The following is a 17,815-nucleotide window of genomic DNA, read 5'->3' as shown; positions in this document are numbered from 1 at the left end:
ATAAAGAAGTTCTTCGAAACCAATGAGAACGAAGACACAACGTGCCAGAACCTCTGGGACACATTTAAAGCAGTCTCTAGAGGAAAGTATATAGCAATAAGTGCCCATATGAGGAGAATGGAGAGATCCAAAATTGACACCCTATCGTCAAAATTGAAAGAGCTAGAGGAGCAAGATCAAAAAAACTCAAAACCCAGCAGAAGACAAGAAATTACTAAGATCAGAGCTGAGCTGAAGGAGATTGAGACATGAAAAACCCTTCAAAAAATCAATAAATCCAAGAGCTGGTTTTTTGAAAAGATCAACAAAATAGACAGACCACTAGCCAGATTGATTAAAAATAAAAGAGAGAACAACCAAATAGATGCAATAAAAAATGATAAAGGGGAAATCACCACAGATTCCACAGAAATTCAAACCATCATCAGAGAATATTACAAACAACTCTATGCGCATAAACTAGTAAACCTGGAAGAAATGGATAAATTCCTGGACTCCTGTGTCCTCCCAAGCCTAAACCAGGAGGAAGCTGAAACTATGAATAGACCAATAACAAGGTCTGAAGTCGAGGCAGCAATTAAGAGCCTACCTCACAAAAAAAGCCCAGGTCCAGACGGGTTCACAGCCGAATTCTACCAGACACACAAGGAGAAGCTGGTACCATTCCTTCTAAAACTATTTCAAACAATCCAAAAAGAGGGAATCCTTCCCAAATCATTTTATGAGACCAACATCATCCTGATACCAAAACCCGGCAGAGACCCAACGAGAAAAAAAAACTTCAGGCCAATATCCATGATGAACATAGATGCAAAAATCTTCAATAAAATATTGGCAAGCCGATTGCAAGAGCAAATCAAAAAACTTATTCATCATGATCAAGTAGGATTCATCCCAGGGATGCAGGCTGGTTCAACATACGCAAGTCTATCAACGTAATTCACCACATAAACAGAACCAAAAACAAAAACCACATGATTATCTCAAGTGACGCAGAGAAGGCATTTGACAAAATTCAACAGCCCTTTATGCTAAAAACCCTCAATAAACTCAGTATCGATGGAACGTATCTCAAAGTAATAAAAGCTATTTATGACAAACCAACAGCCAATATCATACTGAATGGGCAAAAACTGGAAGCATTCCCTTTGAAATCTGGCACTAGACAAGGATGCCCTCTCTCACCACTCCTATTCAATATAGTACTGGAAGTTCTAGCCAGAGCAATCAGGCAAGAAAAAGAAATAAAGGGTATTCAAATAGGAAAGGTGGAAGCCAAATTGTCTCTATTTGCAGACGACATGATAGTATACCTAGAAGACCCCATCGCCTCAGCCCAAAAACTCCTGAAACTGATAAACAACTTCAGCAAAGTCTCAGGATATAAAATCAATGTGCAAAAATCACAAGCACTCGTCTACACCAATAACAGACTTAAAGAAAGCCAAATCAAGAGCGAACTGCCATTCGCAATTGCTACAAAAAGAATAAAATACCTTGGAATACAACTCACAAGGAACGTAAGGGACCTCTTCAAGGAGAACTACAAACCACTGCTCAACGAAATCAGAGAGGACACAAACAGATGGAGAAACATTCCATGTTCATGGTTAGGAAGAATTAATATCGTGAAAATGGCTATATTGCCCAAAGTAATTTACAGAATCAATGCTATCCCCATCAAGCTACCATTGACTTTCTTCACAGAACTGGAAAAAACCACCATGAACTTTATATGGAACCAAAAGAGAGCCCGCATAGCCAAGTCAATTCTAAGCAAAAAGAACACAGCGGGGGGCATCACACTACCGGATTTCAAACTACACTACAAGGCTACAGTAATCAAAACAGCATGGTACTGGTACCAAAACAGAGATATAGACCAATGGAACAAAACAGAGGCACCGGAGGCAACACAACATACATACAACTATACAATCTTTGATAAACCTGACAAAAACAAGCAATGGGGCAAGGATTCCATGTTTAACAAATGGTGTTGGGAAAACTGGCTAGCCATGTGCAGAAAGCAGAAACTGGACCCCTTCCTGACACCTTACACTAAAATTTACTCCACATGGATCAAAGACTTAAACATAAGACCTGGCACCATAAAAACCCTAGAAGGAAATCTAGGCAAAACTATCCAGGACATAGGAGTAGGCAAGGACTTCATGAACAAAACACCAAAAGCATTGGCAACAAAAGCCAAAATAGACAAATGGGACCTAATCAAACTCCACAGCTTCTGCACGGCAAAAGAAACAGTCACTAGAGTGAATCGGCAACCAACAGAATGGGAAAAAATTTTCGCAGTCTACCCATCTGACAAAGGGCGTATATCCAGAATTTACAAACAACTCAAGCAGATTTACAGGAAAAAAACAAAGAAGCCCATTCAAAAGTGGGCAAAGGATATGAAAAGATACTTTACGAAAGAAGACATATATGAGGCCAACAATCATATGAAAAAATGCTCATCATCACTGGTCATCAGAGAGATGCAAATCAAAACCACATTGAGATACCATCTCACGCCAATTAGAATGGCGATCATTAAAAAATCTGGAGGAAACTGATGCTGGAGAGGATGTGGAGAAAAAGGAACACTTTTACACTGTTGGTGGGAGTGTAAATTAGTCCAACCATTGTGGAAGATGGTGTGGCGATTCCTCAAGGCCTTAGAAATAGAAATTCCATTTGACCCAGCAATCCCATTACTGGGTATATATCCAAAAGACTATAAATCGTTCTACTATAAGGACACATGTACACGAATGTTCATTGCAGCACTGTTTACAATAGCAAAGACCTGGAATCAACCAAAATGCCCATTGATAATAGACTGGATTGCAAAAATGTGGCACATGTACACCATGGAATATTATGCAGCAATCAGAAATGATGAGTTCGTGTCGTTTGTAGGGACATGGATGAATCTGGAAAACATCATCCTCAGCAAACTGACACAAGAACAGAAAATGAAACACCGCATATTCTCACTCATAGGTGGGTGATGAAAAATGAGAACACATGGACACAGAAAGGGGAGTACTAAACACTGGGGTCTATTGGGGGGAAAAGGGGAGGGCCAGTGGGAGGGGGAGGTGGGGAGGGATAGCCTGGGGAGAAATGCCAAATGTGGGTGAAGGGGAGAAGAAAAGCAAAGCACACTGCCATGTGTGTACCTACGCAACTGTCTTGCATGCTCTGCTCATGTACCCCAAAACCTATAATCCAATAAAAAATTAAAAAAAAAAAATAATGAGACTATAAATAAAACATACCACATACTAACTTAAAAATCTTTTTTCTTATTTATACAAAAATATATGAGATTTTAGGGACTACAATTAAAGAAATGATTCCTTTCAGATAATACTGTTTGAGATTATAAATTATCTACACATAACTTTTTAAATAATTTTGGAATCTAACCTACTAAGAAGAAATTTAAAACACACACACATATATGTATATATGCAATTTACATAGTGAGTTTTTAAGCTGCTCTTTGGTAATTAAAACTTCCTTACTCTTATTTGTTAATCTATGGTAATTTACCTGGAAGTCTTACCTGGATTGCTATTTTGAGGATTTCCAGCTGTCTTATTTTCTTTGTATTAATATATTAGTTGGTGAATGCTATGTCTAAAAATGCAATAAGTAAAATTACTATTTTAAAACTGATATAAAAACAATTACCAAATATATTAAATTCTTAGAGTATTTTAAATAATATTGGAGTTAATTTTAGAACTTTATCCCATACACTTCTCATTTGTAAGCTCTAAATCTTCTCTTTAAGCTTCTAATCAAAGAAGGAAAAAAAGAAACACGAAGTACTCATGAATTGAAGGCAGTAGAGTTCAGTAAATTAACTTGCATTAGCCTGACATAATGGAAAGTGCCCTAACTCACAAAAAAAGCCCTAGCTCTATAGTCAAAAGCTATTAGTTCTTGGGTAAGTTGCTTTTGTTAGGTTCAATGTCTTCTTCTAAAAAGTGAGAATTTTACTGTCCTATTTCACTAGGTTGTTATAAAAATTTAATGAGATAACATGTTTTGAATGCTCAGAAAAACAGTGAAGCAATGAAATAATTTGTTCTTGAACGTTATTGGTGAAACTATCTTGGAACTGCAAATAAAGTCCAAGGTGTTTTTTACATGTTCTAATATCGAAACATTGTGGTTTTGGGGAAATGTTTTAAATCCTAATTTTGTTTATTAGGTGTTCTGCTCTTTGTGGCTTTTAATTTAGGGCATCTCATATATGTCATAGTTTGTAACTACATTTATTTATAAACATATTATCTCATTAAATTAGAAAACATAATTATCCACTGTTACTGAGCTCATCAATCACACCAAGGGCAGAAAACTAATGGATATCAAGACCTGCCTTGGACTATGATTCTACTTTACAGACTCAAACTCTGAGCCAGTAGATCTTTGTAGAATGACGCTTAATCTCCATGTTTACCTCCATTTGACACAAATGATAAAACTATTTTTTTAAGATCCATGAAGGAGATGCAAGGTGACATTTTCTCATTTCTGAGATACATACTAACAATATATTTGCAAACAACATCTGCATGCTTTACTCAGCTCCATTCTCGTTCCATAGATCACGATATGTGAATATTTTGGTAGTGAAGATCACAATTTCAATATTAAGTGCCAACCATTTTGCTTTGACTCATGCTGTTTCCTTGGAGCTAATCAGAAAATTGTCAAAGGACCTTCCAGGGACTGCACAAAATATGAACCACCTCATGAATTTGTGTGTCATCCTTACGCAGGAGCCATGTTAATTTTCTCTGTATTATTCCAGTATTAGTATGTGAGCTGCTGAAGCAAGCGTAAAACCCTACTTTATACGTGAATACTCATCAGTCATGGATGAGGCTTAGCTCTGATAAACCCAATAAACCTACTTGAGATTCAGAGAATTCTGTTGAATGACTTCCTGTGAGGTAGAATATGAAAATATTTTTAAAACTTAAGGTAGAAATGCAAGTAACTTGGGAGATTTTCATTATTGTGGAAAACAGATTACTTGAGGATAAAACTACAAATTGGAAAGAAAAGAAAAGAAAAGAAAAAACCCCACAAATTGACACCCATGCTGAGGGGAAGGATAATATAGAACCTTCCACTCCCTAAGAAAATGTGCTAAACAGGATATAAAGGAGCCTCCAGGTACAGATATGGTGGCAATGGAGTAAGCAAACACTGATCTCTTTCTGCAACATAATTTGATCCTCTTTAACAGTTTGGAACAATCTCAACTAATATTTGATAGAGAAAAGACAAATGAGGCCTCAAAGGATAACTTACCATGAAGTCCTGGGCTATGTCTAGGCTAAGATGGGGCTCCACATAAGGTTTTGAATGTGGAGGAAGTTTGGTCAGTTTTCTCACCATGTGTGTGGCTAAAGCTAGAATGCCCAGCTGTCAGAGCAGGATGCTTTGGGAACAACGGCTGAGCATACACATTTGTTAACAAAAAAAAGTTGTAACTATAAAGTCTACGTATGAATCACCATGAAAACTGAGAACTCTGAAGCAGTAAGTGAATCTTGATGGAAAAGTCAAGCATTAACAGAAGGGGAACCACTTTCGATGGCAATAATGCAGGAAAAGAATGGAAACAACAGAATGGTTACAAGGTTGTTTTCTTCCCTTCCTTCTCACTGGTAAAGGATTGTCTTTTTTTTTTTTCCTTCTTGCACTTAGGAAACCCCTTAGGTTCTTGAAAAATTCAAGGAGGAGGGTATAGCCCTCAGAAAATTCTGAGGAGGATAGCCCTCAGAACACAGTACAAGATTTTCTGCTAAACTGAACATTTCAAGACCCAAATTACTCATTAGAAAAATCAGACATGTGGCACTATTTTTATCCTGTGCATGTGGCTATACTTGGAGTAAATGGGACTATGATTGGATCTCTAAGACAAAGATCTCAAAAGTCCTGAGATAAAGAATTCTGCACCCATTGATACTTCTAACCAGTCTAGTAGCATTTTGCCTGATTTCTGGCTGTTAAAGTGGACTGTCATCCCAAGATGACCTGAATTAAACTACAAAATCTCACCTGATATATAGGATATAATAGCTATAATTATTTTAAGCTGCAATTTAGTGTAAGCTAGCCTTCTAATATAAAAACTTGCCTAGTAAAAGGACTAGAAATGGCATAATTTTCTGCAGTCCATCCAGACAGATCTTAAGAAAACACATCAGCATTTTGCTGAAGAAGAAGGCTGACTATACTTGCTGATGCACAATGTACAGCAAGAATGAGGGCTGTTCAAAAATACCAGAGAGATAAATTCTTTCTTAGGAACTTTAAGAAAGTTATTTAAAAAGCTAGTTTCATATTTTTGCCAATTTAATATCTTGCCTGTTCATGTAGAATTAAACATTTACATGTACTAACAAACATAAGCATCTTGGGTGCCTAAGTGTTCATCTTCATAAATTACCACCAATGCTAAAAGAAAAGGCGGGGGGGACAAAAAGGAAGCCTCTTGTCCCAGTAGGGTATTACATCATAGATATTGCTAACTTAAAGTTCTTTGATGAGCAAGAAACTATGCTGAGGTTACTTATCTAATGCAAGCAAAGATTTAAAGACAGATATATTGTAATTCAAAATCAGCTAGGGGTCAGATAAGTAAGAGCTGTCTGCGGGCAGGAAATGATAATAATGGCAATAATAATCATAGTAGTTTCAGTTGATGATGCCTAAACACATGTGCTAGGCACTGAATTAAATGCTACATATACATATATATATATATATATATATATATATATATATATATATATAATCTTTCTTCCACACAATCACCCTTGAAGGATATATTATTGTCCACCTTTTCATATAGAAAAACACATTTGGTGATAAGTAATGTTCCCAGCTCACACACCTAACAAGAGAGAAAGCTAGGATTTAAACCCAGTCTGGTGTGAATCTAAAGCCTAGCTCTTTCCTCTTTATTACCCATCTATGGCTTGTCTTCCTTAGAAGAAAAGGCTATTCATTTAAAGCTATATATTTCTCCCTCTTCCCATAGCAATTACAAATAAAATCATCAGGGCCGGGAACAGTGGCTCAAGCCTGTAATCCCAGCACTTTGGCAGGCCAAGGAGGGCAGATCATGAGGTCAGATAGAGACCATCCTGTTTAACATGCTGAAACCCCGTCTCTACTAAAAATACAAAAAATTAGCTGGGCATGGTGGTGTGTGCCTGTAATCCCAGCTATTCAGGAGGCTGAGGCAGGAGAATCACTTGAACTCGGGAGGCAGAGGTTGTAGTGGGCCAAGATCATGCCACTGCACTCCAGCCTGGGCAACAGAGCAAGACTCTGCCTACAATACAATAATAATAGTAATAACATCAAAATACACTAGACATGAAATATAAAAAAACTAACGAACCCAAAGTATCTGGTAATAGCAATTAACAACCATGCAGGAATAACTTAACATTACTATTTTTCAAAGGAAGCAACTTAAAAAGTGATCTAGAAGAAATAATGATTTATGTGTAATACAGCATGTTTATAGGAAGAGCATATAAGAAACAAAGGTAAAAAAACTATGAAAGGGTTGAGAAGTTCAATATTTATTAAGTCTTAAAGTATACTAAAAGTTAAAATTCACATTTCATAAAACTAATAAAACGAATATAAAAACCCTTTGGTCAGATCATATGACCAAAAACATCACATTACAAATAACAAACACCAGTCAATATAATAAGAGAAGATGAATCCTACTATATACTGTTCTCTGTGTTGCCCAGCCTCAATAATTTTTCTACTTAACCAATGATTTGTGTTGAGATTTTTTACTATCTCACAACAATTATAAGTTAATCTTAATCTAGTGTTGAGATTTTTTACTATCTCACAATAATTATAAGTTAATCTTAATCTAATATTTCTAACTAGAGAAACTGTTATCACTATAGAATATCAGCCAGCTTTTTAAAAAATACTAATTACTGTACCTTTCAAACTTAACTGCAGTTAAATTTTCTTTTCGCTTTATGAAAAATTCTACCATTTCCTGTTTTTCTTCATGTACAGCTAGTAAAGATGGTGTGAGTTCATCCTGTAAAACAGCAAGAAGAACTGATAACTCACAAAATTACATACTTCTCATCTGAATTGGAAACCTTATATTTATGTAAGATTCTACAGACTTAAACATATAATATAGAAATTAAATAATAAGTAGTCCCTTCCTTTTTATTCTCCTGTGCTTTCCCGTTTGCTGTTCCTTCCCATGGAAAAACCTCTTCCACCTCATCACATGAAGTCTGGTCATCTCCAAAACTCACTTCAATACCAGTTCCAATAATCTTTGCTTCTGTCACAGCACTTAGCATAGTATATTGCAATGATTTTACTATTTTTCATGTAAACCAAGAGCTTCTTGAGAGCAGGGGCTTTATCTTCTATATCTATGTTCCCAAGTCTTAAGAAATATTAGTAAATGCTTCAAGTGTTTACATTAATGATCTAAATTATTGCCTCTAGAGCAGTGTTTCTTACACTGCATTCCAAAGAATGTTTACCTTACCAGATGTTAAAGACTGTACTCCAACAGGAGGATTCCATGATCATGGATGTTTGAGAAATGGTAGAGAACTGTGCACTATATGTCCAGTAGTCAAGAAATCTCTTGCATTTTGCCTAATCCCTTTTTGACAACACTGTTTTGTGGCAAACATTGGCATTTGAGAAATCAGAATTTCAGGGCTACAGCTGTGAAAGTTTTCCAATAAGGTGGAGGTTTCCTCCAGGTTATATACAAAGTCACTTGCTTCTCTTATGTCAATGGTGTCAGAATCCCAGATGCCAATGTCAGGCACTCCTGCTGCAAATGAGTCACTGAGAAAATGGTCTGTGAATTAAATCAGCTTCAAATGAACTTCCACTGCTTATTAGTAAACGATCCATGAGTTTTCTCCTTTTTAAAGAGAATAGATTTTTATTTTAGCCATTAGAAACTTCTATATAAAATGTTATTCTCAATTGTCATTCTAATCCTAGGACCCTAATGCATATCTACTTATTTTAATTTTTTTTTCTGAGATGGAGTCTGGCTCTGTTGCCCAGGCTGGAGTGCAATGGCACGATCTAAGTTCACTGCAACCTCCGCCTCCAAGATTCAAGCAATTCTCCTGCCTCAGCCTCCCAAGTAGCTGGGATTACAGGTGCCTGCCACCACACCCAGCTAATTTTTATACTTTTAGTAAAGATGGGGTTTCAACATGTTGGCCAGTTTGGTCTCAAACTCCTGACTTCAGGTGATCTGCTTATCTTGGCATCCCAAAGTGCTGGGATTACAGGCATGAGCCATTGCGTCCAGCCTTTATTTTTTAAAATTTTTTTTTTTTTGAGATGGAGTCTCTCTCTGTCACCCAGGCTGGAATGCAATGATAGAATCTTGCCCACTATAATCTCTGCCTCACAGGGTTCAAGTAATTCTCCTGTCTCACCCTCCCAAGTAGCTGGCACTACTGGCATGCATCACCACGCCTGGCTAATTTTGTATTTTTAGTAGAGTTGGTGTTTCACCATGCTGTTCAGGCTGGTCTAGAACTCCTGACTTCAGGTGATCCATCCACCTCGGCCTCCCAAAGTCCTGGGATTACAGCGTGAGTCACCACGCCCAGCCTCATATTGACTTTTAAAATTCAGTTTTGGCTGGGGCAGTGGCTTATGCCTGTAATCCCAGCACTTTTTTTTTTAACTAGAAAAAAAATATGAATCAGAAATAAAAATACAATGGCTTATCATTAAAAGTTCTACTGATCTATCTATCCCTATCATGATGGAAGTCACTAAATCACTTGCATTTCTAAGGAATGATACTGAGGAGAAAGATATAATGTTGTCTGCAATATGCATAACACACCCAGCTAGAAAGACTTACCGGCATGCTAATGAGAAGGCGCTTATTTATGGCAAACATAAAGAATAAGAGTTATCTTACATTAAATATAAAGAATATGTACCATAAATAAAGAGAATATAGAATTTATCAGTTTTTTAAAAACTTCTAAATTTTAGAATTCAACCCCAATGCTAAGGGATTTATATAAAATATAGATTATAAACAAATAGAAACTGTCTTGAAAGCCTTGATGTCTTTATCAAAATATACTGTAAGATGAGAGTTGTCAAATGCTTACAAGGGCAAAGGGGGTGGCCTAGGTGAGGTGCCCAGATGGGCACCACAGCAAACTAGAGAACGCAGGCCTCAGAGAAAGGGGCAACCTCTGCACAACAGACCAAACAGTGATATGAGCTCAAGGGACACCAGATTGGATGCTTAAGAGAAGCCTAAAGTCCAGATTTATGTATTAGTCTCCTAAATTTTACATGTTGACACAATTTATGAAGGCAAGTGAAACATACCTATGGGCCACATTTAGACCATAGCCCTTGCATTTTTTAACTTGCCATGGATATGTTACCACATGGTTGTGTATAAAGCAAGTATTTGCATGTAAACTATTTTCTTTCTTTGGTTTTGAATGTGTCACCAAAAAAACCGTCCCCAACATGTAATAAAATTTGCTTCTAAGACTCACAGTACCCACTTCAATAATTTTTCTAACATTTATTCATTTAAAATATATCAGTAAGTAGTTTTCTGAGATTGTCAACCAAATATTTAGTTCATAGGAATGATGAAACTAAGTCATTTTAAAAATTTCTATCTGTGCTCTTAGTAACTTCATGGTTTTCAGGGTTTAAAACTGTCATCCTGTTTATGCCTAAACTCTATGAACATATGCAATGATATAGCCCATAATACAGCTTCAATGAAAAAAAGGTTTAGAATTTGCTACAATTCTAATTGAGGAAACTCCACTGGTAATAAAGATTTATTGACCTAATCACATGAATGTTAATAAAGACATGTGAAGTCCTGAAGGGGTCAGCCTCCACTTAGTGAAACACGTCCCAGGCTGAGTGCAGTAGCTCACATCTGTAATCCCAGCACTTTTGGAAGCTGACGCGGGACTCTTTGAGCCCAGAGTTTGAGGCCAGCCTAGGCAACATAGTGAAAACCTGTATTTACCAAAAAAATTAAAAATTGGCTTGGCATGATGGTACATGTCTGTAGTCTCAGTTACTCAGGAGGCTAAGGTCGGAGGCTCACTTAAGCTCCAGGAGGTTGAGGCTGCACTGAGCTGTGATTGTGCCACTGCAGTCCAGCCTAGGTGACAAAGCAAGATCCTGTCTCAAAAAATATTTAAAAAAGAAAGACTACCCAGAGCAAATTTATAAACACTCTCTGAATGGCAGTGAATAACTAATGGTGGGAAGGAAACTGTGCTGTCTATTGCCAATAATATTTCTTTAGCTTCCCAACCACAAAGGTAAAGAAAAATGGGCTAATATTGAAAAGGAGAAATCTAAAGTAGTACCTATCAAACGCCTACTTTTCTAGAGATTTCTTAACTCTAGAAGAGTTTGGGGAGATGGTAATTTATATATTACACTTATGTATTTAGTGATTCTTAACCAGGAATGTAACAGAATTCTGAGGAACTTGCTGTTATTTAGTCAGAGACGGGGTCTTACTCTGTTGACTAGGTTAGATTTAAACTCCTGGGCTCAAGCAATACCCCTACCTCAGCCTCCTGAGTGGCTGGGACTGCAGCCATGTCTCACCATGCCTGGCTCCAAGGAAATATTTTTAAACATACGTGTCTAGACTTTATTAGATTTACTATATCAAAATCGTCAGAGGAGAGGTTAGCTTTGTAGATTTTTTTTTAATTTCCCTAGGTTACAGTTATGCACAATTCTAGCTGAGAGCTAGTCCAATTGACAATTGCTTCCATCATATCTCACCACATGACAAATTACCTTTTTCTTTGAGGATTTGGCCAAAAAAGAGGAAAGAGTAAGAGAGTTATTTACTGAAAACTACACGTAATTTGGGTAGAAGAAGAATAGGGACTAGTAAACTCAAAATCCAACTTGACTTTGCTATATATAAACTCCTTATCTCCCACCTTACCCTCAAGACAGTCTAGATTTGAGAACAGAGTTTAGACGTTTATCTAAGTGGCTGTTTCTGCCAGAATAGGATAAGTCAGTTAATTACTTGCTTAAGGGTTTCCCACTTCATCACCAACTATTCACAGCCAATCTGGTTTCCTCACAGTCCTCCTAAAATTGATCTCTAGACAAGTGTACAACTCATTAACTGTCTCCCAAACTGAAAACTATAATCCCCAAAACTGAAAAGAATCTTGTCTAGACACATAAACCGGAAACAAAGAAGCAAACGAAAGCAAAAAACAACAAACAATCTTCTTGGTCTTTTCCCTCAATTACCTAATTTCCAAATTGGCCTGCATATTTCTGATTGCTTTCCTTTCCCTTTCCATTTTTCCCTCTTAAGCCCCACCATTGAGAGTCAAATCACTTTCATATATATTACTCTATGTAGGAACTTGTCATCGGCATCAAGATTTCTGTTTATTTAAAATGTTTTAGTTCTTGACACTTTAAGATAAAACCTAATCCCAGAGCAAATTCTACTTTCCAGGATCATTGTATACTAATTAGAAAAAAAAACCTGGGAGAAAAAAATTAAAAAGCATTACCTTTTACAAATTCAGTGTTTTCAAAACTGTTTACTATACATAAAAAAGATGCACCCTCTAATGCTTCTTTAAAATTATCAATATTTTAAAGTTTTATAATTATTTCCAAATATTTTTATTTAGTTTATGCTGGAGTTCCCAAACATAAAAAACTGACCCATACATCAGTCAGTGCAACAAATGCATTTCAAATATTTTGAAAATAAAGTTTGTTGATCTATACCTTGTTTGCTAATGCAATATTGGCATTATGCAAAAGCAGCTTTTCTGTCATTGGGATATTCTCATTGTAGACAGCATAATGTAGGGCAGTGTTGCCATAGATATCTGAAAGATCTGGGTCAGCACCGTGTTTTAGCAAAGTAGTTGCACATTCCTCTTTCTGGCATTGCACCGCCTGTCAGTATTAGACCAAACAATAGATTGTAAATTCTAGGAGTTCAAAATAAGCATTCCACAACTTTCCCCAATGAGTTATGCTTAAACAAGATGAATTGTATTTCATTCTATGGTTTGTACCAAATCCATCTCATGCTGAAATCATTGGCTAGTATGTACCTTTACTAGAGCTGTCCTGTTTTTGTCATCAAAGACATTAAGTTGACATCCACTGTTCACCAGAAGAGCTACCACTTTTGGATGGCCATTGGCAGAGGCCAAATGCAGGGCAGTCCTATGAAAGGGAGACAACATTTTTAGGAAACTATCTGAAAACATAAAATCATCTGAACACATAAAATCATCTAGGTAATTATAAACATTGAGTAGCATGTGATTTCTCTACCTTCCAAACAAACATTTAATTTGTTGTGAGGCAATCATACTTTTTACCCCCTATTATCACTCACTGCATAAAGAGCAGCCTATTTCAGTAGAAATACTTGGGCCTTTGGATTCAGTTCAACTTGGATGGGAATCCTACTTTAAACTCTGTCATTACCAACCTATTACTTAGTCTTTCTTGACTCAATTTCCTAATTGATAAAATGGGGATTAAAAATATTGACTGTCTCACAGGACACTATTTTGATGCTTCCATGAGACTCTATGAAAAGTATTGAGAAGAGTTCCTAACACAAATAACACCTCAATATTTGTTAGATATTATAATTATTATTAATGCTACTACTTAACAAAGACAAGATTTTAGTTAAGTAAAATGATACAATTATATATACTTTGAGGTATGTTTAAACATTAGAGGTAACATTGTCTTTTGATAATTCTAAGTTGCTCATTTGCTCATATTTTAACATCTCTAACATTAGAATCCCACTTATAATTCTTGACTTATTAAACTAAAATTGGCCACATTTAAATAATTCTCTTATTGAGATACAAAATGATGGGGTATCACACAATCCATGATGCCTTGCAATAAGTAGAATTGATGTATACAACCACATCTAGAAGAGTTCTAGTCATATAAATTGCATTTAAATAAATTTTAGTTCTCAAAACTACTATAGAACAAGAGGACTGAAAATGAAGATGACAACAAATGTTTAAAACAAACTCATTCTTACTTTGATTTTCAAAAAAATGCTTTAAGCCAAAAGAAACTCAGAATTCAAATGAAAGGGTATTGCTTATTTTCTATTTAGATTTATAGAATGAATGTAAACTAGGCACTTCCAATGATTAATATTCACATTTAAAACCGTTATAAATTTTCAAAAGGGCAGTTAAAAATTATATTTTGCAGCCAGTCATGGTGGCTCACGCCTATAACCCCAGCACTTTGGGAGGCCAAGGTGGGTGGATCACCTGAGGTCAGGAGTTTGAGACCAGCCTGGCCAACATGGCAAAATCCCATCTCTACTAAAAATACAAAACTTAGCCAGGTATGGTGGCACATGCCTGTAATCCCAGCTACTCTGGAAGCTGAAGCAAGAGAATCACATGAAACCAGGAGGCAGAGGTTGCAGTGAGCCAAGATCACACCGTTGCACTCCAGTTTGGGGGACAGAGACTCCATCTCAAAAAAAAAAGTTTTATTTTGCTATTTTCTACCTTCAGAAGTGCTTTTGTTTGAAAGGAGGAAGGAAAAGTTTCAATTGAGACTAAGTTCTAATACTCCAATATTAAATCTCGCAGCTTGCTCAAACTGGGCAGGTAAATATGAAGTTTTAAGGAAAAAAGGATCCTGAAAGATGGTAATATATGTGTGTTACATAACAGGTATTCAGCTTATGTTTGATGAATAAATCAACTGAAAGAATAGAGGCTGTGCATGGTGCCTCATGTCTGTAATTCCAGCTCTTTGGGAGGCCACGGTGGGAGGATTACTTGGGTGCAGGAGTTTGAGACTAGCCTGGACAACACGGTGAAACCCTGTCTCTACAAAAAGTAAAAAAATTAACTAGGCATAGTGGTGCACACCGGCAGTCCCAGCTCCTCAGGAGGCTGAGGAGAGGATCACTTGAGCACAGGAGGTTGAGGCTGCAGTGAGCCATAATTGTGGCACTGCACTCCAGCCTGGGTGAGAGCCTGCCTCAAAAAGAACTTTTTTTATAAAAACAAAAAGTGGAAAAACACAGTTGGGGAGTTCAACATTTTAAAAGAAAACTCCCAGAAAATAAAGCAATACTTTTGCAATAGTAATAATCACTTATATTTGCTATTTTTTATTTTCATAAGAACATAACTGAACTAAAATTTTCATCTATTTTTTGCATATATGTAGTAAATCTATATATAATTAAAACATATGTATATAATAAAAACGTATTCATAATAAAACCTTTAAGCACAGACAAAAGGTTTCCCCCTTCTCCAGAAGAGGCTAAAAGTTCACTGAAGAGACCAAACCACAAAAATAATAGAAAGTGAGAAATTATTTTTATCTGAGCAAATCTCATATATTCTGCTTTCCCAAAGATTATTTCATTAATAACAAGCTTTTACTATAACTTTTATACATGCTCATTGTAGAAATCACAGATAAGAAAAAAAAGTTACTTATAGTACAAATGCCCAGAAATAAATGTAATCACATTTGGTACATATTTTAAGCTAAAACAGGGGTATAGTATGTGTGTATGTACAATCAAAACAATTTTTTCTCACTTGGTATAGTAAAGTACATCTTCACATGTCAAAATAAGTCTGCATCTAGTCACACTTTCAACGGTTCCTATTCCATCCTATGGATGCACTGAAATTTAGTTCAAAAATCCACCATATGTGTTCTTCTTAGTACACTGAGGTTTTAAGCAGTACTGAGAAAAACAAATTGGATGTATCTTTATTTACAGATATTTCAGCATAATGGAATTGATAAGTAAAGGGCGTATATGTTTTTTAAATGTGGTGCTTACCACCAAATTCTCTTTTTGAAAAGTCATTAGCAACTTAAACTTTAAGCAGTTATATAAGTACCACTGTCTTCATGCTCACAAACTTTGTGGATAGGAAACAGTATTTTATTTCTCTTTTAACATGAATTCCTTCTCTTATGAGAAACATTAGGCTGGGTGTGGTGGCTCATGCCTGTCATCTCAGCACTTTGAGAGGCCGAGGCAGGCGGATTACCTGAGGTCAGGAGTTCAAGATCAGCCTGGCCAACATGGTGAAACCCTGTCTCTATATCTTTATCAAAAAAAAAAAAAAAAGAAGAAGAAGAAAGAAAGAAACATTAAGTAATTTTTTCTTATGTATATAGGTCACTTATAGATCTGCAAAAAAGTACTTTGCCCAAATTTAGAATTATTTTCTTGTTGATTTGAATTATCTGTAATATGAAGATACATTTCATCTGATGTATTATATGTATATGTTGTAAACATTTTGCAAGTAGGTTGTCTTTTTTTCTTATATAGAGTGTTTTAAGTTTTATTTTGCTCAATCAACCTTTAGAATGCTTGCTTGTGAAGTTCTTAGGACGGTTTTGTCAACATAAAAAGGTATTTGTAGAAATACGCATGTGTGTCTTCTTTTGGTACTTTCCCTATTTTATATATTTAAGATGTTTGATCTATAGTTCATCAGGAATTTATTTTTGTGACATAAAACTCTAGTTAAGTTTTATCCAAACAGCAGGCATTTAATTTACGAATAATTCACCTTTTCCTACTAATCTGAAATGTCACCATTATCAAGTTCTAAATGCTTACATGTATTTGGGCAATTCTTTTTTTCTCTTTGAGACAGAGTTTTGCTCTTGTCCAGGCTGGAGTGCAATGGTACAATCTCGGCTAACCGCAACCTCCACCTCCAGGGTTCAAGCAATTCTGTCTCAGCCTCCTGAGTAGCTGGGTTTACAGGCGTGCACCACTGTGCCCAGCTAATTTTTGTACTGTTAGTAGAAATGGGGTTTCTCTATGTTGGTCAGGGTCTCAAACTCCCAACCTCAAGTGATCCACCTGCCTCAACCTCCCAAAATGCTGGAATTACAGGCATGAGCTGGGATTATGCACACTATTTGGGCAATTGTAGATCTTCTATTCTGCTTCATTCATTTGTCTGTCTTTTCAGCTATTAATAAACAATTTGTGGAAACTAATAGCACATTTTGCATACAGAAAGGCAAGTCATTCTCACCTCACCACAACAAAAATTTTAATGTCATCACAATAGCAAAAGACAGACAAGTTTAACTTTAAAATGTTAAAACTTTGATATTTTTATTTGGTTTATGTAAAGTTGATACACAAAGAGCTCACATCTTGAGAAAAATGAAACTTCCTACTCAAGAACAGGAACCATTTCCCACTTCAAATTTTCTTCTAAGGTTCCTCAGTGAAGAACATATTTACATAGGTGTACATTGATAGAAAAATAAGTATTAGATATAATCTGAATAATTTTTAGCCCAGAAGTTGAAATATCTTGGGAATTATTGCTCTCCTTATGCACCTGTCCATAGTGTATATAACATTATGTTGGCCAGGCACGGTGGCTCACACCTGTAGTCCTAGCACTCTAGAAGACTGAGGCGAGTGGATCATCTGATGTCAGGAGTTTGAGACAAGCCTGGCCAACATGTTGAAACCCCATCTCTAGCAGAAATACAAAATTTAGCCAGGCATGGTGGCATGCACCTGTAATCCCAGCCACTCAGGAGGCTGAGGCAGGAAAATCGCTTGAACCCTGGAGGCAGAGGTGGCAGTGAACAGAGATTGCACCACTGCACTCTAGCCTGGGTAAAAAGAGAAAAATTC

The 17,815-nt window shown here is 36.3% G+C and overlaps 1 protein-coding gene and 1 non-coding gene across 2 annotated transcripts in view; both read right to left on the bottom strand.

Annotated features, from left to right (window-relative positions):
• Nucleotides 1–17,815, bottom strand: part of LOC144580578 (uncharacterized) — a 45,585-nt gene that overhangs the window by 14,824 nt on the left and 12,946 nt on the right. Inside the window, exons 2-5 of the mRNA XM_078358155.1 lie at nucleotides 13,212–13,326; nucleotides 12,877–13,050; nucleotides 8,025–8,128; nucleotides 3,578–3,651 (exon numbers count right to left, since the gene is read on the bottom strand). Coding sequence (XP_078214281.1) covers nucleotides 3,624–3,651; nucleotides 8,025–8,128; nucleotides 12,877–13,050; nucleotides 13,212–13,326 — 421 coding nt within the window. The 3' untranslated portion in view covers nucleotides 3,578–3,623. The remainder of the gene's footprint in view (nucleotides 1–3,577; nucleotides 3,652–8,024; nucleotides 8,129–12,876; nucleotides 13,051–13,211; nucleotides 13,327–17,815) is intronic.
• On the bottom strand, nucleotides 4,761–4,863 carry LOC118149850 (U6 spliceosomal RNA). Its single transcript, XR_004737559.1, has one exon. It is a non-coding gene; the product is annotated as a U6 spliceosomal RNA (small nuclear RNA).

The sequence above is a fragment of the Callithrix jacchus genome, chromosome 20 (assembly GCF_049354715.1).
Source record: "Callithrix jacchus isolate 240 chromosome 20, calJac240_pri, whole genome shotgun sequence".
Taxonomy (NCBI): domain Eukaryota; kingdom Metazoa; phylum Chordata; class Mammalia; order Primates; family Cebidae; genus Callithrix; species Callithrix jacchus.
Note: the sequence above shows the minus strand (reverse complement) of the source record. Positions and strands in the feature narration are given on the sequence as shown.